Genomic DNA, 22,160 nt, shown 5'->3' on the forward strand with positions numbered 1-22,160 from the left:
GATCTTTTTCATCTTAGGTTGTGCTGATGGATGCAACTGGGAGAGACTTCTCTCACACTGGAGCTAATACCAGTTCAGACATGACTATTAACTTATATAGTCTGCAGTTGCATCACCAGGGTTTTTCCTCTCTCCCCTACTCAGTGGGTTAGACCATTCCTATCTAAACTATGTTTGAATAATTTTCTTTGAAAACCAGCAAATTTGAAAATCCATCCTGGCCTAACTTCAGAAGTTGCTGGATCTGGCAGTATATCCGCAACGTATTTTGTTTTAAGTGAAAGATAATAAATTTTTACTCCATTTCACACCCATTGTGTATTTTTAGGTTTTCGTACAATGTCAGTGGAAAAAGTCACAGAAAAGTTATTCCAATTTAGAGACCTAAAGGAATTGGGTCAATTACGACTGATCATCTGCAGCATGAGACCCAAAAAAAAAGCCATGAATATGTCAGAGCTAATTATTGATTTACTTCATTTCATTATGCAGGAAAAAAAACTGAGGTTTCAATCCATAAAGCCAACACTCAATTGCTTATACTCATCACTGCTAGATTTTCATGGTAGTGCTTGTTATAGGAATCATCCAGCACAGCAACAGATCCTTCGGTCCAACTAGGTAAAAACAATAACTGCAGATGCTGGAAACCAGATTCTGGATTAGTGGTGCTGGAAGAGCACAGCAGTTCAGGCAGCATCCAAGGAGCTTTGAAATCGACGCTTCGGGCAAAAGCCCTCCACCCTTCGGTCCAACTAGTCCACGCTGACCATAATCCCAAACTAAATTCGTCCCATCTGCCAGCACTTGGTCCATATCCCTCTCATTTATTTAAATGTCGTTCAAATGTTGTAATTGTACTTGGAGATAAAATGGAGGTATTCAAGATGATAAAAGGTGTGGATAAAATAGACGTGGAGTGGATGCTTCCTCTTGTAGGGCATTCTAGTAAGAGGTAAAAATCTACGGATAAGGGTAGCAAATTTAAAACACAATTGAAGAAACCTACATCTCCCAAAAGGTTGTGAATCTGTATGCTAGGACAGTGAGTAAATGCCGGAGGAATCACAACAGAAACGCTTCACAGGAGGCTCCCAAGCATTGAGGATGTCACTTAGACAGGGGACGAAACGTTTGCAACAAAAATTTCCAGCTCGGCGAACAGAATCACAACAACGAGCACCTGAGCTACAAATCTTCACCCAAACTTTGAACAGTGAGTAAATTTACAAAGGATTAGACAGATCTTTAATTGGTAAGGAGTTGAAGGGATATGGAGAGAAGGCAGGAAAGTGAAGGGGGCGGTGGTTAGGAGCACATTAGCCACGATTGAATGGCAGAGGAGGCTCAATGGGCCAAATGGCCTAATTCGGCTTCGATATCTTACAAACTTGTATGCCCCTAATCTTGAAATGCCCTACCCAAGGGAAAAATTACTGCCATTCACCTTACCTCTATCCCTCACGATTTTGTAAACCTCTATAAAAGGTCACCCCTCAACCTCCTACGATCCAGTGAAAAAAGTCCCAGTCTATCCAGCCTCACCTTACAACTCAAATCCTCCATTCCCATTAACATTCTGGTAATTCTCTTCTGAACCCTCTCCAGCTTAATAATAGATATACATCAACTCAGCTTTAGACCAAGAAACCTGAGGTCAGATGCACTGGCTTTTTGTTACGAAAACAGTTTTGCAAGCACTGTACTTTTGGTTAAATTACTTCATGTTCTTCCTCGATGTTTACTGAGAAATTCAATGTCGTGTGAAAATAAAGCATAGATTTGAAACAAGCCAACTTACAAATGCAGCTGCCTTTGTTAGGTTAAATGTTGCATCACTTTTATAATAATTGGGTAATCATTGGCATTGGAACTAACAAAGTATTTTAAAATTATATAAGTGTGAACAAATATGAAAGTTTTTTGAGAAAGCGACCAAGCATGTAGATGAGGGTAGGGCAGTTGACGTGGTATATTTGGACTTCAATAAAGCCTTTGACAAGGTTCCACATGGTAAGCTGATGGAGAAAATGCAGAGGCATGGAATTGAGAGAGATTTAGCAGTTTGGATTAGAAACTGGCTTTCTGGAAGGCAGCGAGTGGTGGTTGATGGAAAATATTCAGTCTGGAGTCCAGTTACTAGTGGTGTTCCACAAGGATCTGTTTTGGAACCACTGCTGTTTGTCATTTTTATGTATGACTTAGACGCAGGCATAGGTGGATGAATTAGTAAATTTGCAGACGACACTAAAGTCGGTGGAGTAGTGGACAGTTTGGAAGAATGTTACACGTTGCAGGGGGATTTGAATAAACTGCAGAATTGGGCTGAGAAATGGCAAATGGAGTTCAATGCAGCTAAATGTGAGGTGATGCACTTTGGTAAGAATAACAGGATGGCAGAGTACTTGGTCAATGGAAAGATTCTTGGTAGTGTGGATGTGCAGAAGGATCTTGGAGTCCATGTGCATAGATCCCTGAAAATTGCCACCCAGGTGGATAGTGCTGTTAAGAAGGCATTCGGTGTGTTAGGTTTCATTGGTAGATGGATTGAGTTCAGGAACCACAATATCATGCTGCAACACTGGTGCGGCCACACTTGGAATATTGTGTACAGTTCTGGTCGCGCCATTACAAAAAGGATGTGGAAGCATTGGAAAAGGTGCAGCGGAGATTTACCAGGATGTTGCCTGGTCTGGAGGGAAGGTATTATGAAGAAAGGTTGCGAGACTTGGGTCTTTTCTCATTGGAAAGACGACGACTAAGGGGGGGGGATTTGATAGAGACATACAAGATAGGGTAGACAGAGAAAGACTTTTTCCTAGGATGATGACGTTAGCTTGTACGAGAGGGCATAACTACAAATTGAGGGGTGATAGATTTCAGACTGATGTCAGAGACAAGTTCTTTACACAGCGAGTGGTAAGGGCGTGGAATGCCCTACCTGCTGAGGTAGTCAACTCAGTCACATTAGGGAGATTTAAACAATCCTTAGATAAGCTCATGGATGATTTTGGGATAATGTAGGAGGACGAGCTGAGAAATGTCCATAGGTCGGCGCAACATCGAGGGCCGAAGGGCCTGTACCGTGCTGTATTGTTCTATGTTCTAAAGCAAAGAGAGTCAAATGTAATTAACTCCTTTCATATAAAGCTCAGCAATAGTATTATTAATTTCCTAAGGTGGTTCAGCTGATACAGCATGGCAATGACCAGGATATATTAACCATCATGACCAGGATTGCTGCTTTGAAGACCAAGTCACACGCAAAAAAGGCTATACATATCTCGGGTATAGTGTCACACCAATAGACTGGCCACAAGTGGCACTTCACTTGGGAAAATGAAACAGGAAAAGCTCATGCAACAATATGCCCAAAATCCAAGATTGATTAATGATAGAAGTACTACCACATGATGCACTCAATTTCTTGCCTTTGCTCTATTTATAAAAAAGTAATCTTTTTAAAAAGTCAATTTTCACAGAGAATAATTTCTCTTTAGAGTTTTTAGCTTTAATGAATATTTTCCTTTGAATCCCAAAGTGTCATTTTATTTCTCAAAGTTTTCAGAAACTGAAAAATAACTTGTTTTTTCAATTTATGTTTACAAATGCATGACATAACAGGCTTTGACAGAAGGCAGTACTGTTCATGATTTTAGCACCTACTGCACAAAATTTTACTTTAAATATAGAAAGCTGGAAACAGTAAAGATAGAGCAGGTCATAGATTACAGGTTAGCTGAGGGAGGCTACAGGCTTAGTAAAACTGCAGCAGTGAATTCTCACCTTTGCAATTCAATCACATAAAATAAGGAATATGCAATCTAAACATTTCAGAATTGGTTGCTTCAACTTCATAATAAATGCAACTTTTTGAAATGAATCTGCTGTCCCAGAGACAGAAGTAAGGTGAATTTAATAGGTGATTATGACGTAACCTAGGGAATGTGCATGGCTTCACTCGATCTTGCTTGACAAAGCAAGTTCAACATCAAGGCTCTATTCTTAGTTACAAGTGGATCCTATTTTCAGTTAATACTCATTTGTCAAGATGTCTGGTTCTAGCATTTTTGGTCTCAGTTTCCTTTAATACTTTCCAGTTTAACTGTTGTTTCTTTGGGTCAGTTCCTCTTCATTTTTCTTTGAGGAGCTATTCTCAAATTTGGAAATTTGTGTGCCATTTCTTTTAAATATTCACACTGCAGACACAGCTTGCCAGGGTACCTATGCCTTTGGCCCACATAAGCAGCGTCATACAGTAACAGAGAGCAGAAATGGACCCTTCAGTATAACTCGTCTGAGTCAACTAGACATCCCAATCTGACCTAGTCCCATTTGGAGCCTTTGGCCCATTTTCTTCTATACACTTCCTATTCATATACCCTTTTAAAATATTATAATTGTACCAGTCTCCACTATTTCCTCTGGAAGATCATTACATACACACACCATCCTCTGCATGAAAAAGCTATCCCTCAGGTCCTTTTTAAAATCTTTCCCTCCTCACCTTAAATCTATGCCTTCATGTGATGGAGTTGAAAGTGTGAAAATCAGAAATGCGATACGGTAATGCCCAACAGTTAATTTGCTCTCAAGCAAGTGGAAAGAAAAAGTCTCACATGCCAGTTCTCATAGCAGAAGAACACAAGGTTAACCTAAGACACAATCAGACTGCAAATGGATCCTACATTTACACAGCAGGACTGGGAGAAGAATAAAAGAAAAAGAAACACACAGTCAGGTGGGGACGTCACACAGATTCCTTCTGTGCAAAATGTGGAAGCATTATTTCGCTCCCCTACAGACCATGGGACCTTCTTTTGCCAGGGTGAAGAGATTCACTTATGTAGGTATGCCCTGGGGAATTGGTATGTGTATTGCTAGAAGCGTTTAGACAAATAGTGACTCAAACAAATAAAAACAAAGGTACATACAAGGACCCTTACACTATTTCCTCCTTGCCCATTCATTTTTAGATTCCCTACAGTGTGGAAACAGGCCCAACAAGTCCACACCGACCCTCGGAAGAGTAACCCACCCAGTCCCATTTCCCTCTGACTAATGTTCCTAACACTATGGGCAATTTATGACCAATCCACCTGACCTGCACATCTTTGGACTGTGGGAGGAAACTGGTGCACTCGGAGAAAACCCACGCAGACACAGGGAGAATGTGCAAACTCCACACAGACATTCACCTTAGGCTGGAATCGAACCCGGGTCACTGGTGCTGTGAGGCTACAGTGCTAACCACTGAGCCATGTGCCACCCATTCAAGGGGGTAACAGAAAGTTTGATACTTTGGCAATATGCAAAAGAGCAATCTCTAATCAATGAGTCATTGATAACAGTGACAAAAAAGTGTAAAAACAAGCATTTCCCAAAGAAAGCGAAATAGAAGGTACTAGTAAAATGAAAGCGAACAATTACAAGATGGTTAATATATCAAAATGTAACTTTTCAGAATCTATGTTGATTTCTCTCACAAGGAACTTTTCTTTCTAGGAGGAAGAGGCAGCAGAGGAGTGAAGAGAGACAGCAAGAGAGATTTAATAAAGATATACATCACTGAACAGCCTGCTTCAGGCAATCTGCACAAGTAACAGTAATGAGCTTAGAGAAACAATAATTTGAAAAGTGGCAATTGAGGACAGTGGTATTTCTATCTTTTAAAAATAGCTGATGCTATGTTTTTTTCCTTTTCCTTCACGATTTGATAATTGCATTCTGATTTTCTGATATATTACAGTGAAGCTAAAACAAGCAGTAAGACCTGCTCTGTGTCCCTCCCAGTGAATGGATTTCATATGTCTAATTATACCAAATTCTCAAGTGGCATCCTACTGCTAACTCTTCTTAGCTGATGTTTCCAAGAAGGAAAGAAGATAAAAAGCACAAAATATATATTACAATTTGTTAATACTGAAGAAGTTACGAAACAGACAGATGTGGAGTCATGTAAAATAGTACATTTCAAGTCAAGCTGAAATAAAACACGATTAACTTTAGATTCTCAACTTGAGGAAAAGAATTATAAGTACAGAATCTTTTATAAAAAGACAAATACAGAAAATGGGATAAAACAAGAGTCCAAGTTTCTTAGGTTGAAAAGCACAATTCTGATTGCGACAAAAACTTATCTATAAAATCATAGCTGAAAAATTGCGGTGGTTGTGAACACTGCACAAACCAATGGCTGAGAGGAGAAAAATCAAGTGTAAGTAGGATAATGACAAATAAATATTGCTATAAAACTATTTAGGACAGGCAGAAGAGTTGACAAAAGGAAGATTGAAGACAAGCTAGCAATAGTGAAAACAGAATATCATACATCAGTTTGACAACTATGAAAAAAAAATCTCAATTGGGCTAGGGAATACAGAGATAAGCTTCAATATTGAAGTGCTTCTAACAGTAAAAGGAATTTGAAAGTTGTTAACTATTATGTCTTAAATTTGATTCTAAGCAACAGAAAATTCAGATACTTAGTAAAATAAAATTCATCTCATAAGATGCACTTCTGACTATCTGATTGAATAATTCCACCATTGCAGGTTAAATGTAGGCTCCCATTTTATAAACTAACCAACCTTCTACTTGCTTTGTTTTCCTTCAGTAAACCCAGTCAACCGGTCCAATTTTCATGAGCACAATCCTTCTATGCAATCAAAAGCATTTTATGGCAGAGATTTAGATATAAAAAAGTGATTCACGTGACAATCGAGAAACTATTTTGCAGATTTCATACTAGAAATCAAATTGAAATTTTCAATCCTTTCTGTTTACAAAAAGATACTTAAAATCTAAGTGGCAGCTAAACACTGCAATAATTAACTGGCAGTCTTATCCCTTGAAATAATAAATGCCCAAAGGCAGAATAAATATTTTTCTTTTAAGTTTCATGTTTGTCAGAAACAAAAACCTATTGGGTAATGATTAAGGCTCAAATGTGTATGCAGAGGAACCTCGATTATCCAAAGCAATTTGGTGGGGGGGGGGGGTTGGGGTGGCAGGGATTTGCATGCAGTGTGCTGCTGCCTAGTCTCTGAACAGGGAGCAGACTTCACAGAATCCTCTGAGTCCCAGAGGAAAGGCAGTGAACTGATTAACCAAATAATCAATTATCCGAATGAAATAGTGCCAGCCCATCTCGTTCGGATAGTCGAGGTTCCTCTGTATACTGAAATCTGTCAAGTCCTATTTGCCACTTCAAAAAAAACTTGCTAAACAATCATTTAAGATTCATGCTCACAGGCATGAACATTGCATGATTCTTTTTTATAAAACTGCATTTCAAAAGTAGCATTTCATCTTTGTAAAGCAGCTCAAAGTGTTTTTTCTCCCCAAACATGCACTGTCATACTTCTAGACCCTTCACAGTTCAATTGGATACAGTTTAACAAAAGTTCTCATTCGTGCATTGGAGACAGTAACACTTTTCTCTTCCCCCTTGCCCAAATAACGTACAAAAATAATCGTATATCAACCTTGTTTCCAGGTGTTGAGAATGCAGATCTGGGACTTCTTTCATCCGCTGGAGACTTTGTTTCTGGTGAACTATCAGTAGCTGAAATAGAACTTGATAGAGAACTGATGGGTGACTCACTGCTTTCATTTGTAAATGACCCAGATCCTCCCACTTGCATTATGCCCTTCTCTAGACTCCCAGTCCAGCAGGCCTTGCCAGCCATTATGTCTTTTAAAACCACCACTGGCATTCTGCCTCTCAACGCATTGTTCACAATTGGGCTATTGCTTTCAATTTCTTGTCCTTGATAAGTTTTACTTTCCCTGCTACTCTGCCCAGAGGCTGAATTTTCAGAATTTACCTCTTTACTTTCACTAGGTTTCAGGCTATCAAACCAGTTGCATTTTTTTTCAGAAACAACTGTTGTTTTCTCATTTAGCTCTTTCTCACAAGCCAACAGTTTTACATCTGTGGTGCCTATGCTGTCCAAACCTTCATTGCTAGAATCACATGTTAAGTCAATTGTGGAATGGAGTCCACTAGTATGCATTGTAACCACAGCATTCTTCTTCTCAACGGAATGCAAAAAATCATCAAGAGGTCCTTTCCCATTAACAAGTTTGCAGGGAGCCAGATCCCCATCCACTGTTGCAGAATTTCCAGTTTGGCCATCCAAGTTTATTTTGCAGTCATTTTCAACATCTTCCACAGATGCAATGAGTTTGACTGCTGCCAGTTGCTCGGGTGCATTAGTGGAAATTTTTGTCCGCTTAGTATCAGTAGTCTGTTCATTTTCTGGCTTTGGTACAGGGTTGAGACGTTTGAAAGGCAATCGTGCTACAAAAAAAAAAGCAGAAACAAAGTTTGTAATATTAAGCATATTTAAAAAGACAACTTAGAATATATTAAACAATAAAAAAAAGGGGATTGTTTCTTCTAATTCTCAACCACCAGCTACTTCAATCAGTTAACCACTCATACTCAAATCTGGACTCCAGATCTAACAGTAGATATTAGTTTTTTAGGTACTGTTTCATTAGCTAGCTCGAATAATGCAGTGGCAGACTATTAACTGCTACAAGTTCATGACACTAATTAATTTGGTTTTAATGAAAGAGGAAGCAATGTAGGTTTGGATTTCAGAAAAATTCCAACCCCTTCCTTTAAAGTATAATTAAAGCATGCAGAAAGACAGCATTTCCAAAAATAAAATGCAGCAATCTTCTGGTATTAAACTGAAGTGTCAGTACCTGTTCAATGTCACATCATACACTACAATAGTCCAAAGAAAGCCAATAAACCAACATAAAACAATGGATTAGTGATAAGAAATGCAGTGCTAACACCAATATAGTTTCCCCTAGTCAGAAACAGAATTCAACCAATAGATGAAGTTTTGCAGATTAGGTGACATTTCAATCCACATTTGCAGTTTGAAAATTCCTTGAAAACTAGTTAACAAATAGAATGTAAGTGTAAACACACACCTGTCGTCGGTGCTCATCATATTGAATTACAAAACAAGGAATTTTAATTGAATAAATTTATTCTAAAAAAATACCTTTTAAATACAGTTTAAAAAATTTATTAACCTGCCAAATTCACACACTACCTCCATGCAAAGGGTTTAACAAATTCATCAAGTCATCTTTACTGTGGCATCAGAAGATCCCGTTTGGGACCAGATTTGGAATTTTCCATTGCAAGACCATTTGTCCAGAGTGAACATTTTTCTTCTCTACCTAGGAATTGGATGTTTAATTTTTTTTAAAAAACACCGATGAGAGTTTGCACATTAATAGCGTAGTAGATTTGATGATAAGGTTATACAATCACCAAGGTGTACAGCCATTCATACTTCCAATCTCAGTGAAGATTCTCTCTCCAGTGAATTATCTCTTCCTTCAGCAGAAAGATGATCCTCAAATGAATGGGCAAATTAGTGCACATGCTGGAATTTGTACTGAAAACAACAAATGGTGTTTGTCACAATGGGTCAGACAGCACCCATGTTGAGGGAGCAAGCTAACATTTCAAGTCAAGATGACTTTACATCATAGCTGAAGTAGTGAAACAGAGGGAAAACATTTATGCTAGGGTGAGAGTGTAGGATGCTGGTGGAGATGAGATGTTAATAGTTCAGATTAAGTGATCGGAATGTGAGAATGGCAGAACAATGGTGTGCCTACCTGCCAGAGCTGACAGTCCCATTTTTTTTGGGGGGGTATGGGGGGGAACATGATAACAGAGAAAGAAACAAATAAAACTAAAGGAAAGGTAAGAAATGGGAGCTGGTTCACAATTTCAAGATGTTGAACTCAATATTAAATCCAGAAGGCTGTAAATAAGTGTCTCATCTGAAGATGAGATGTTGTTGTTCCTTTAGTTTCCACTGTAATTCACTGGAACACTGCAGCCTGCCAAGTCAGACAAGTGGGCATGTGAGCAGAGGTACTGTGTTAAAATGACTGGTTATGGGAAGGTTGGGGTCTTGCTTGGCACTGACTAGAGGTGTTCTGCGAAGTGGACACCCGGTATGCATTTGGTCTCTCCAATGCACAGTAGGCCAAACTGGGTGCAGCGAATTGAATACACAAGATTGGAGGAGGTACAAATGAAATGCTACTTCACCGGGTAAGACTGTTTAGGGCCTTGGATGATGAGCAGAGAATAAAAGGAGGGGTTGGTGCTGCATCTTCTGCGGTTACATGGGAGGATGCTGTGGGGAGGGTGGTAGTGCTGGTGGTAATGGAATGGACTAAGGTGTCCCCAAGGGAACGATCCCTGGGAAATGCAGACTGGGAGTGAGGGGAAGATGTGTCTGATGATTGCATTCTGCTGAAGTTCACTGGAATGGCAGAGAACGATCCTTCAAATGCAGAAGTTGGTGGGATGAAAAAAGTGAAGACAAGAAGAACCCGAGCATGTTGTTGAGTGATGGGAAGGGGCAAGAGAGGAAGCATGGACAATAGGTTGGATGTGGTTGAGGGCCCTGTCAATCACAATGGGTAGGAAACCATGGTCAAGGAAGAAGCAAGCCATATCAGCAGCACTGTTTTGGAAGGTGGCATCCTCCGACAAGATGCGACATAGGTGAAGAAACTGGAAGAATGGGATAAGTCCCTGCAGAAAGAGGCGTGTGACGAGCTATAATGAAGGTAATTATAGGAGTCAGTGGCTTTTCGGAAGAAGGCAATGGACAGTTTATTCCCTGAAATAGAGACAGAGAGGTCAAGGAAAGGAAGGGAAGTGTTGGAAATGGACGGTGTAAAAGTTAAATAGGGGTGGAATTTGGAGGCAAAATGAACCAAGTTTTTAAGATCCTGATGAAAGCATGAAGCAGCACTGAATCAGTCGTCAATGCATCAAGAAAAGTTGTGGGAAGGGGTCAGTGTAGGACTGGAACAAGGATTGTTCCACACACCCCATAAAGAGACTGGCATAACTGGGACCCATGTGGGTGCCTGTGTGGGTGCCTATACCCACTCTTGACTTGGCAGAAGGGAGATGAATTAAAGGAGCAATTATTCAATGAGAACACGTTCAGCCAGGCAGAGGAAAGTGGAAGGTGATTGAGGAAGAAATCATTATTAAGCCCAGTACAGGCATGTAGATATTATAAAATTAAAACAATATTTTGTTTCCCCTGAACAGACACAACAGCCTTTAAATTAGATCATAAGGGGCTGGCACATTTTTTATGCTAGGAAACAATTCTTTGCAGAGGCCACCAGGATGTCGATTCGACATCAGAAACACCCCTCATTCATCCAGTTATCCTGGAAATGCACAAAAACTTTGAAGGGAATTTGATTTTCAGTTTGGCTTTGTACTAGAAATTGACAGCTTAAATTCTATTGACTTGCAGACTGATACACTCTGAATCAGGTTCTATTGATTTCATCAGGATTACTTGAACCTTTCCACTCCAGTTCAGCAGCAAAATTGATTTTAAAATTGGTAAAAATTCAAGGATACTTCATACCAATTGGCCTCATGTCACTATGAGTACTGTACTTCCATTTATTGTACTATTTGATAAATTTCTGTAAACTGGCAATTTTGGCATCATACCTTGGTAGTCTCTGGACAATATGGCCTTCTGCAGCAACAGTAAACATTTTCCTTCCATAAAGCAGTTACATCAACTAGTTGCTACTCTGAAATCTTTGCAGGATCCACTAGAAGTACAAGAAAATTTTCTGATTCAGTATGTGGACGTCCCAACGAGGGAAGGTACAAAACCTGACCTACTCTTGGGAAATAAGGCTGGGCAGGTGACGGAGGTGTCAGTGGGAGCACTTTGGGGTCAGCAACCATAATTCTACTGGTTTTAAAATAGTGATGGAAAAGGATAGGCCGGATCTAAAAGTTGAAAGGTTTAATTTGGAGGAAGGCTAATTTTGATGGTATTAGGCAAGGACTTTCAAAAGCTGATTGGGGGGCAGTTGTTCGCAGGTCAGCTGGAAAATGGGAGTCTTCAAAAATGAAATAGCAAACGTCCAGAGGCAATATATTTCCACGAGGGTGAAAGGAAAGGCTGGTAGGTGTTGGGAATGCTGGATGACTAAAGAAATTGAGGGTTTGGTTAAGAAAAAGGAAGCATATGTCAGGCATAGACAGGAGAGATTGAGTGAATCTTTATAAGAGTGTAAATTCAGTAGGAGTACACTTAAGAAATCAGGAGGGCAAAAGGGGGACATGAAATAGCTTTGGCAAATCAGGTTAAGGAGATTCCAAAGTGCTTTTATAAGTACAATAAAAGGACAAAAGGGTAACTAGGGAGAGAATTGCACCAGTGTTTACTGTAGAGAAGAATATGGAAGGTATAGAAAGTGGGGAAATAGATGGGGACATCTTGAAAAATGTCCATATTACAGGTGGTGGTGCTGGATGTCTTGAAATGCATAAAAGTGGATAAATCCCGAGGACCTGATCAGGTGTAGCCTATACCTCCGTGGGAAGCTAGGGAAGTGATTGCTGGACCCCTTGCGGAGATATTTGTATCATCGATAGTCACAGGTGAGGTGCCGGAAGACTGGAGGTTGACTAACATGGTGTCACTATTTAAGAAATGTGGTAAGGAAAAGCCAGGGAACTATAGACCAGTGAGCCTGACATCAGTGGTGGGCACATTGTTAGAGGGAATGCTGAGGGACCCAGGATTTACATATATTTGGAAAGGCAAGGACTGATTAGGGATAGCGAGCATGGCTTTGTGTGTGGGAAATCATGTCTCTCAAAATTGATTGAGTCTTTTTGAATCAGTAACAAAGAGGATTGGACGTGATCTATATGGACTTCAGTAAGGCATTCGACAGGTTCCCCATGGGAGATTGGTTAGCAAGATTAGATCTCATGGAATACAGGGAGAACTAGCCACTGGGATATAGAACTGGCTCCAAGGTAGAAGACAAAGGGTGGTCACGGAGGGTTGCTTTTCAGATTGGAGACCTGTGACCAGTGGTGTGCCACAAGGATCAGTGCTGGGTCCATAACTTTTTGTCATTTGTACATGGGAGGTAGAGTTATTAAGTTTGCAAGTGACACCAAAATTGGAGGTGTAGTGGTCAGCGAAGATTACCTCAGATAACAATGGGATCTTGATCAGATGGGCCAATGGGCTGAGGAGTGGCTAAATGTGTGGTGCTGCATTTTGGGAAAGGAAACCAGAGCAGGACTCATACACTTACTGGTAAGGTCGAGGGAGTGTTGCTGAACAGAGACTTTGGAGTGCAGGTTCATAGCTTCTTGAAAGTAGAGACGCAGGTAGATAGGATAGTGATGGTGGTGTTTGGTATGCTTTCTATTATTGATCACAGCACTGGATACAGGAGTTGGGAGGTCACGTTCCGGGTGTACAGGTCATTGGTTAGGCCACTTTTGGAACATTGCATGCAATTCTGGTCTCCCTCCTATCGGAAGGATATTATGAAACTTGAAAGGGTTCAGAAAAGATTTACAAGAATGTTGCCAGGGTGAGAGGGTTTAAGCTATAGGGAGAGGTTGAATAGGCTGGGGCTGTTTTCCCTGAAGCGTTGGAGCTGAGGGGTGACCTTACAGGAGATTTATAGAATCATGAGGGGCATGAATAGGACAACCAGACAAGATCTTTTCCCTGGGTCAGGGAACACAGAACTAGTGGACATAGATTCAGAGTGAAAGGAGAAAAATGTAAAAGGGACCTAAGGAGCAACTTTTTCATGCACAGGGTACTGCGTGCATGGAATGAGCTGCCAGAGGAAGTGGTGGAGACTGGTACAGTTACAACAGTTAAAAGGCATCTGCAATGGTATATGAAAAGGAAGGGTTCAGAGGGATATGGGCCAAGTGCTGGCAAATGGGACGAGATTAGCTTAGGATAACTGCTCGGCAGGGACGGGTTAGACCAAAGGGTCTGTTTCTGTGCTGTACATCTCTATGACTATAAGTATAAAAGCATTGTATTTATGGAGGTGATGTAACCATTTGGAGAATATCAAAGACTCATTCTGATACAACCATCTCAAGATCAAGCCAATGGCTAGTCAGTGTTTGGTCTAGGACATGTTCTTCAAGACACTTCTTTCTACATTCAGTCTCATGTTAATTTAACGCTAATTCAAAGTTTTCTCATTGCAGTCCAATTGTTTGACAGATTAGCAAACTTTAGCTTTAAATCAGCCTTATACAGAGGAACCTGTTATATCCAGCACGATTGCAAGGTTCCAATATTCCCCGTCTGTGTCCTTCATATAATAGAGGTTCCTCTGTATTTCACTTTTCACTACAGGAAACATTGCAGTTCTTCAGTCACCATGTGTACACAGCTTTGTGTGGGTGTGCTTTAACGCTTGTGCATTCATTGGGTATGTTGGGCTGTATCATCTTCCTGGTCCCATGTGGTAAATTAAGGGGAGTAAAACATACCTTATTGAGTTAAAAATAAAATTAAGCCCAACTCAGAAGATGTGTGTTTTCTGCCAAGAAATGCTAGAGGTTGAGCAATGTCAGCTCAGTGTATGCCACGCTTTACGTTAATTATATAAATTCATGAAGATGTATATCTCAAAATTAATTAGCATTGCAAAATTTCACATCATGCAGTTATAGCCCATATTCCTCAAGACAACATCACAACAGTCAACGGCATTACTCTTCAGATAATGGGATAAAATAATCCAAGAACGTTTGTTGTGTGCATACAGAAACAAAAACTTGCATTGTTAACAACTTCTCTGGTTTCTAGTTCATTATTTTTCCTTTGATAGATTCATGCTGCTCTGCAGCTCCAGAGGTATCACAGCATGTTGGCATTTCTCTGAAAATTGTCACTTTTCCTGTGAACTCTAACCAAATATAGCAAGTTAGGAGATTCCTGAAACAATTGCAGAATATATCTCCAAATGGGATCCACTTTTTAACCATACTGGATAGTGGTAAAATACAGCTTGATGGTGACCAATTGCAGCGATATCTAAATTGTCCTGTGATTATCAATGAGAGAAAGTGAGGGCTGCAGATGCTGGAGATCACAGCTGAAAATGTGTTGCTGGAAAAGCGCAGCAAGTCAGGAATGAGGAAAGTGTGTCCAGCGCCTCATTTTCTGCCTGGGAACCCTCCAACCACAAGGGATGAACTCAGACTTCTCCAGTTTCCTCATTTCCCCTCCCCCCACCTTGTCTCAGTCAAATCCCTCGAACTCAGCACCGCCTTCCTAACCTGCAATCATCTTCCTGACCTCTCCGTCCCTATCCCACTCCGGCCTATCACCCTCACCTTGACCTCCCTCCACCTAACACATTTCCAAAGCCCCTCCCCCAAGTCCCTCCTCCCTACCTTTTATCTTAGCCTGCTGGACACACTTTCCTCATTCCTGAAGAAAGGTTTATGCCCGAAACGTCGATTCTCCTGTTCCTTGGATGCTGCCTGACCTGCTGCGCTTTTCCAGCAACACATTTTCAGCTGTGATTATCAATGTCAAGGTTTTCAAGTATTAAATCACAAAAGTTGGCCGAAGTTACATCCAGCTATGTTCGGTATGCTTAGTCCTCAAGTGCCATTTGACCATATTCCCAGGAAAGGTAACTTACTTCCCATAAAAAAAAGTAATACCTACTAACGACTTCAGCAGTGTGTAAATGCATGTGCAAAGTAATTTACGATTTGTATAAAGACAAGAGATTTTCACAGTAACGAGGCTGAGGGCGGATAATAGAAAAGCCACAAACTAGACATGTAAACAAAGCACCACATTGGAAAAGGGTTTCATTTCAGAAACTCAATCAAGTGTGCAAATAGATAAAAGAATAAGGATAGAATTCAATCAAGACAGACATTAATGGTCTCCATCTAGGGTGAAACACAGCTCAAGTTTTTGAAACCTGAAAAAGACCATGTTGTGACCCATTACAATGAAAAAATGCATCATATTAATAACCAAGACCTGAAATTACCTTGGACCAGTTTCTTTGCTGGAGTGACTGCTTTCAACTTGCACTCCTCCATTACTGCAAAGAAAATAAACAAGTTAAATACAGAAACAGTAAACTTTGAAAATTAAGCAAAGTTATAAAAGAGAACAGATTTTTCTCTCGTAAGTAAATGTCACTCAATTGTCCGACACTATTTGTAATTCTAGATCTAAAAACAATTTGTAATACCACACATCAAGGATTTATTTCCGAGATAAACGTAACTGTTTATATAGTATCTGATTACTTCCCCTCACCACAACCACAAAAGAGACAAATAAACCTGATAACTAATACATATTTTGAAAAATCCACAACAGGGCTGAAATTATTTTAATTACATACATCATGCAAAAACTTTGGGAGATGGCATTGTCAGTTTCCATTGATCTTTTACTTCAGAAAATCATTTTTTTAATCTTATTGCCAATCAATTGTTATTCTAACTATTTACATCTTGTGGAAGTGCCGGTGTTGGACTGGAGTGAACAAAGTTAAAAATCACATAACACCAGGTCATCATCCAACAGGTTTATTCAGAAGTACATGCTTTTACAGCACTGCCCTTCATCAGGTAGCTAGTGGGGCAGGACCATAAGACAAAATTTATAGTAAAAGATCAAAGATCGAAGTGTCATACAATTTATGTGAAGTATTGAACAAACCTAGATTGCTGTTAAGTCTTTAATCTCTTAGAATCGGGATGCAGGTTTCGATTCATTAATTTTTAAATCCCAGAACTTCTTTCAAGTCACTGTTCTGAGATAACTTAAGGTTTTATTTGAAAAAAAAAGTGACATCTCAACTCAGATAATGCATTAAAGGAGTGAGATTAGAATCTCTGTATCCCAACCATGAGTCAGACTGGTTCTATTTCCAAAGTAGGAACATATAAAATGTCATATGGCTGACTGCCTACGGATTGTGCTTTTTGAACAAAATAGAATGTATCTGCAAATGTAAATTCACCCCATAGACTATGCATTGTCTGAGCTGAGACGTCACTTCTTTTTAAATAAAACCTGAAGTTATTGAGGGAATGTGACTTGAAAGAATTTCTGCGATTTACATACTAAAATGAATCGAAACCTGCATTTCCATTCTCAGTAATTAAAGACTGAACTGCAATCTAGGTTTGTTCAATAAATCACATCAGTTGATTGATCTTTTACTATAAATTCTGTGTTCTATGATCCTGCCCCACTACTTACCTGATTAAAGGAGCAGTGCTCCAAAAGCTTGTATTTCCAATAAATCTGTTGGACCATAACCTCGTGCTGTGTGATTTTTAACTCAATTTACATATTGGCTGCAAAATTCTGTGTAAACACTTTAAATAACGAAGATATGAAAGAAAACAGTAGATTGCAAGTTACCGGAATACAGTTCATTGATAATTCAAATTCACTGTTAAATTCATTTTGTGCTGAGCATATCGAAAGAACAATTAGGAAATATCGCCCAAAAATTTTATCAAAACATCTGAATTGAATAACTGAACTAAGAGTTTCAGAATGTGAAAATTTCAATAGGAATGAATGCTGAAATTTGGTCACTATAATCCTGACAATAAGATAACAAAAAAAAATGTTTTCATAATATACTCAATAGTAGAGTTGTAGAGCATGGAAACAGATCCTTCTGTCCAAACCATCCATGCTGATCAGATATGCTAAGTTAATCTAGCCCCACCTGCCAGCATTTGGCCCACTTCCCTTTAAACCTTCCTATTCAAATATCCATCCAGATAACTTTTAAATGTTGCAATTATACCTTCTTCTGGCAGCTTATTCCATACACATACACACCATCCTCTGTGTAGAAAAAGTTGCCCCTTAGGTCCCTTTGAAATCTTTCTATTCTCACATTAAACCTATGCCCTTAGTTCCAAACTCCCTTAGACTCCATAAAATTGCCAAATTTACTATACAACGTAGTGCTCATTGGTAAGGAAAAAAAAGTAACTACAAAACTTCTGTTTCAAGTGATGCCCATTAACCTTTCTAAGAAAATTGAGATGTGGTTATCAGGTAAACCAAATACAATGCTGGCATAGTGTCCTCAATAGCCTGAGTAACTATAATCACTCTCTCCAGAATGAAGATGAATAGTCAGCATTTGGAAAGATGCCAGAAACTGTCAAACTATAATACAGCATGTGCAATTTACGAGATGATAACTTTCTTATTCAGTGATACATTTCCTTCATCCCCCCTAAATTTGCCAATGTACCTCTGAACATACAATACCTCAAGCCTGTCTCACAATTCAGTATAATTGTGCTGAATTTCAACCTCAGCTTCATGTTCCTTCACATCTCCTTGATACATTGATAGGCTGAGTGTGACTGACTTTTAGTCTTACACATGATAGAGGAATCGTAAGCCTCAATGGTACAGAATTTCAAAGATTCATAAGCTTGAGTGAAGAAATGTCTCCATCCAACATCTAAGTAATTGGCTGCTTATGATGAGACCTTGCCCTCATGTTCTATATTTTCCTTGAAAATAACCTCTGAGCATCAAATCCTAATATCCTATCAAACCCTAGAATGCAAAATGCACATGAACGACTTGAAGAAAAGCAGTCAAGTCTCTATAAAGGCTTTGTAAGGCCAGAACATGGGAACAGAGGTGCACTAATTATTTGGTGCAACCCAAATCACATAGAACAGAATATTCCAGGGTGGTATCAAAGAGCTTTTCATCCAGTTATTTGACAAATCTCAACTAGTTCACCAAATGCTTATTTCAATGACAATCACACAACTTATGATTAATACTGCAGGATTATGACCAAGGTAACACTGTACTGTATACAATATAAAAAATTGTTAAATGGAGAATCAAACCTTGCATTCTAGTTTCAACAATGTCTTTGTAAATTGTCAATTGAGTGTAAACTAGGAATCTTTTCAGCCTAGTGACTTTTAAAAACTACCCTGCTGAGTACAATAGCAAGTATAACACAGACACAAAAGCCCCTTGAAACTTTGTGAAGCATAATCTGAAGTGTGGAATTGTTCGTGCATGGTCACTCAAAGACAAAAAAATGCAATTCACTAATATAAAACTGTACAAAAACAACTGACCAGCTTCAATGATTAAGTACCACTGCATGTCTTGGAGGTCAAGAATTGATCAACTTCTGGTAACCGAGAAAACATTTCCAAAGCTTTTAAAGGTCAGGATTTGACACAAACATCCCGAATTGATCAGCGATCCATTTGACAGAAGTCTGTTCTCTAAAAATGCCCAAAGAACACAAAAGGGATGTACAGTGTCAAATGCACTGTTCAGGTTGTCACATATGCAGCAACTTGTTTATTAGTAAAGGATGGGGAAAGCAGGAGAAACACACCTCAACAACAAAATGGTTCTGATCAGTAAATTATTCTACCCTGTGTGAACAATGGCACAGCATGCCCTGCACCATTACACCAGTGCTGCCACCAAATTCAAAAGATAAAAATGCATCCTATTGAGAACTTTTAAATCTCAGCTGACCAGCAAATGAAAGCAACAACTAATAGCTGAGAGTGAAGCTTCAATGGGTTGCAAGAGATCATAAAAATTGATCTAATGTACATTAATCTTGCCAAATTTGAAAGATAAATTGAACTATTGTTGCAAAGATGCACATCCTTTCTTGAGGACCTCCACATAAAATGTAAAACATCCATCTTAATTAGTTCTCAAAACAGAAGCCTTTTTTTAAAATGAAGGGTAAAAAATGACAAGATTCTGTTAATTCAAGTAGAAACACCTTGTCCATATAGAATTTCTGGAATCCAACATATTTCTATTGAGCTACTCCACCCATTCATTATTAACATCTTCTAGAAATAGGTATTAAAATTCCACGGTACAAGTGCCAGTATGCAAACAACATCCTTGAAAAAACTGCTGGAACCAAAAACAATTAAGTTTTTTTGTAGTATACTTATTTCAATAATTTCCTAACTCTTTATCTTAAATAACATCTGCTTGGAAGAAAGCATCAAGCTGTTCTCACAGGGAACTTGTAAAAAGGCACTCACACAGGGTATGACTAACCTTCAGTAGCAAAACTAGAGGCAAAGGTCATCACTGCCTCTTCTACCCATGAGGAATGAAATATCATCATGAAAAAATACCTTGCTCAGCACTCTTGCATAATTATCAATTGATATGTACTATTTTAAATCAACACATGGTAGCTGCCATTCACACCATCATTTTATTGCTGGAGCTACATCGACTCTCTCTCTCTTCCCAACGAAGCATAAATCATACCACCAACTCCAAATAAGCCAAAAGTTTAGAAACAAATCTCCAAACTTATTATTAAAAAAAATGCACAAGATTGAATCTTTAAAATAACCATCAGTGATAACTTCCATTTAATGTGCATGGGGACCAGCATGCCCCATACAGTTACCTTATGATTAACCTCTGAAAAGAATCACAGTGAAGCATTATTCAAGGTGATCTCAGTGCACAAATATTCACCTAGGAGCTCAGATCCTCCAATGAACTGTTGTTCATAGTTGTGAGCAAGACAGCAGAGTGCCTAATATTTAAACTATTGATATATTGTACAATAATCTTCAATGACAAAGTCGCATAAATTAACTCCAATCCTTGTACATTGTAAATCACCTTGTCAATGAATTAAAGACGTCTAACATTAAGGCAGAAAATTCAGATCTGGAGTACTGATTTCACTTAATTGAAACAGAGAACGGGATGGGGGGGGGAGAGAAAGAAACAAAAATAATCCAACACAAATCGTTGGGGGTGCGGAGAAGAGATATTATGGGTTGAGGAGAGAATAAATTATTTGTTTACTAACCGCAGAAAAGCCAACTGCAAAATAAAGCTCCAAGAGTAATCAGAGCCTCTTCAGAGACAATATTGACAAGGGGAATTTACACTGATTAAATACAAATGCTCAGATCGATACTTCCGTTTTAAGTATGAGCATCTATGACCGACCGATCTTTCCTGGCTGGATAGCGCTCCATTTAACTCAGGACTCCTGCCTCTCCCGCCTTTCTATAACTTAACAGGGTGAAGGAGAAATCGGAGCCACGGGCAGCAAGTTTCCTGTCAGTGTCTCAAAATGAGATGTGTTATTAGAAAAGTGAACAAGCCGTGAAAGTTGGGGTAAATTTCAGATTCCCCCCCCACCACAAATCAGAGACACCCTCCCGGGCTGTAGGAACGAGGAGAGTTGTCACTGTCAGACCGGTTTCCTCAATCTATCCCATTCCAATCATGGACTGGGCCTTGTGGCCAACTCAGAGCCTCGGTCCTCCACCCCCGCCCCCAGCTTCCTCCTCATTCCTTCACTTACCTCGGGTCTCCCTCAGCGTGGCCGCCTGCTTCTGCTCCAGGCTCGGAGTTTGCTGCAGCATGTTTTCCGGGCCACCGCAGTCAGGCGGTGGCCGGCCAGCAGGCAGGCAGGCTTGCGGGCGGGCTCGGTCAGCGGATGATCAGATCCGAGCCGCGCCGGCGCTGCTCTGCTCGAGCCACTGCCGTTGAGCCCGCTCCTTCCCCTCCCCCTCCCGCCAGCCGCTCGTATTTGGCGGGAAACCACACGAGCCGGCAGCATCTCCTCTCTCACTCGCCGCCTTCCATCACGTGACCCCCCTTTCAAAATAACAGCTGTCCATTCGGCTCTCTCTTTTGGAAAACTGATCTCAAAAGACAATTTCTCACGACAAGTCTTCCCTGACGCTTAGAAGTAAACTTTGTTTTCTTTAAAAACAAGAATTGGTTAGGCCCGAACCAACCTGCGTAGCCCTCCCCCGTCTTCCTGTCATTGGACATTGGAGCAGAATCTGATTGACAACCAGATTGACCAATCGTGTTGTCGGACGGAAATGACTGACAGGTTTACAAAGTGTGAACTTGTTGAGGATTGACAAAGCCAAAACAGAAGAATTTGCAGTACAGTGAATATTAGGGACTTGACATAAATGGAACTTTGAAACTAACTTGCATTTACAGTTTTAATCGACTCATCATTTCAACCCTTTTTTTTGAAAAAAAAGTCTTGAAAAGAAATTTCAAATCAAAGAAGTTGGGAATGGCAACATTTGATCATAAACCCATAAAACCTGCCCTTACTGATTCTTCAATTCATAACTCTACATCTCTTTATTCAGTAATGGTTTATCTAAAAATAAAAAGCACTGGAAACCCCCAGCATATCAAGCAGGTGGTAATATCGGGGGTTAGTCACCCCAGCTCCAG

The 22,160-nt window shown here is 39.7% G+C and overlaps 1 protein-coding gene across 5 annotated transcripts in view; it reads right to left on the reverse strand.

Annotated features, from left to right (window-relative positions):
* The window catches only part of chaf1a (chromatin assembly factor 1, subunit A (p150)), a 52,802-nt gene that overhangs the window by 18,835 nt on the left and 11,807 nt on the right, over positions 1-22,160 (reverse strand). Inside the window, exons 1-4 of one of the 5 annotated variants that reach the window (XM_087976118.1) lie at positions 21,259-21,395; positions 19,013-19,165; positions 15,904-15,957; positions 7,488-8,305 (exon numbers count right to left, since the gene is read on the reverse strand). In XM_087976118.1, the coding sequence (XP_087832244.1) occupies positions 7,488-8,305; positions 15,904-15,957; positions 19,013-19,040 (900 nt within the window). In that variant the 5' untranslated portion in view covers positions 19,041-19,165; positions 21,259-21,395. Of the gene's footprint in view, positions 1-7,487; positions 8,306-11,542; positions 11,650-15,903; positions 15,958-19,012; positions 19,166-21,258; positions 21,458-22,160 lie in introns of those variants that run through there. The other 4 variants (XM_043720961.2, XM_043720959.2, XM_043720958.2 and 1 more) reach the window with 4 other exon arrangements.

The sequence above is a fragment of the Chiloscyllium plagiosum genome, unplaced genomic scaffold (assembly GCF_037043375.1).
Source record: "Chiloscyllium plagiosum isolate Xiang-an unplaced genomic scaffold, Cpla_swu_hap1 HiC_scaffold_28, whole genome shotgun sequence".
Lineage (NCBI taxonomy): Eukaryota > Metazoa > Chordata > Chondrichthyes > Orectolobiformes > Hemiscylliidae > Chiloscyllium > Chiloscyllium plagiosum.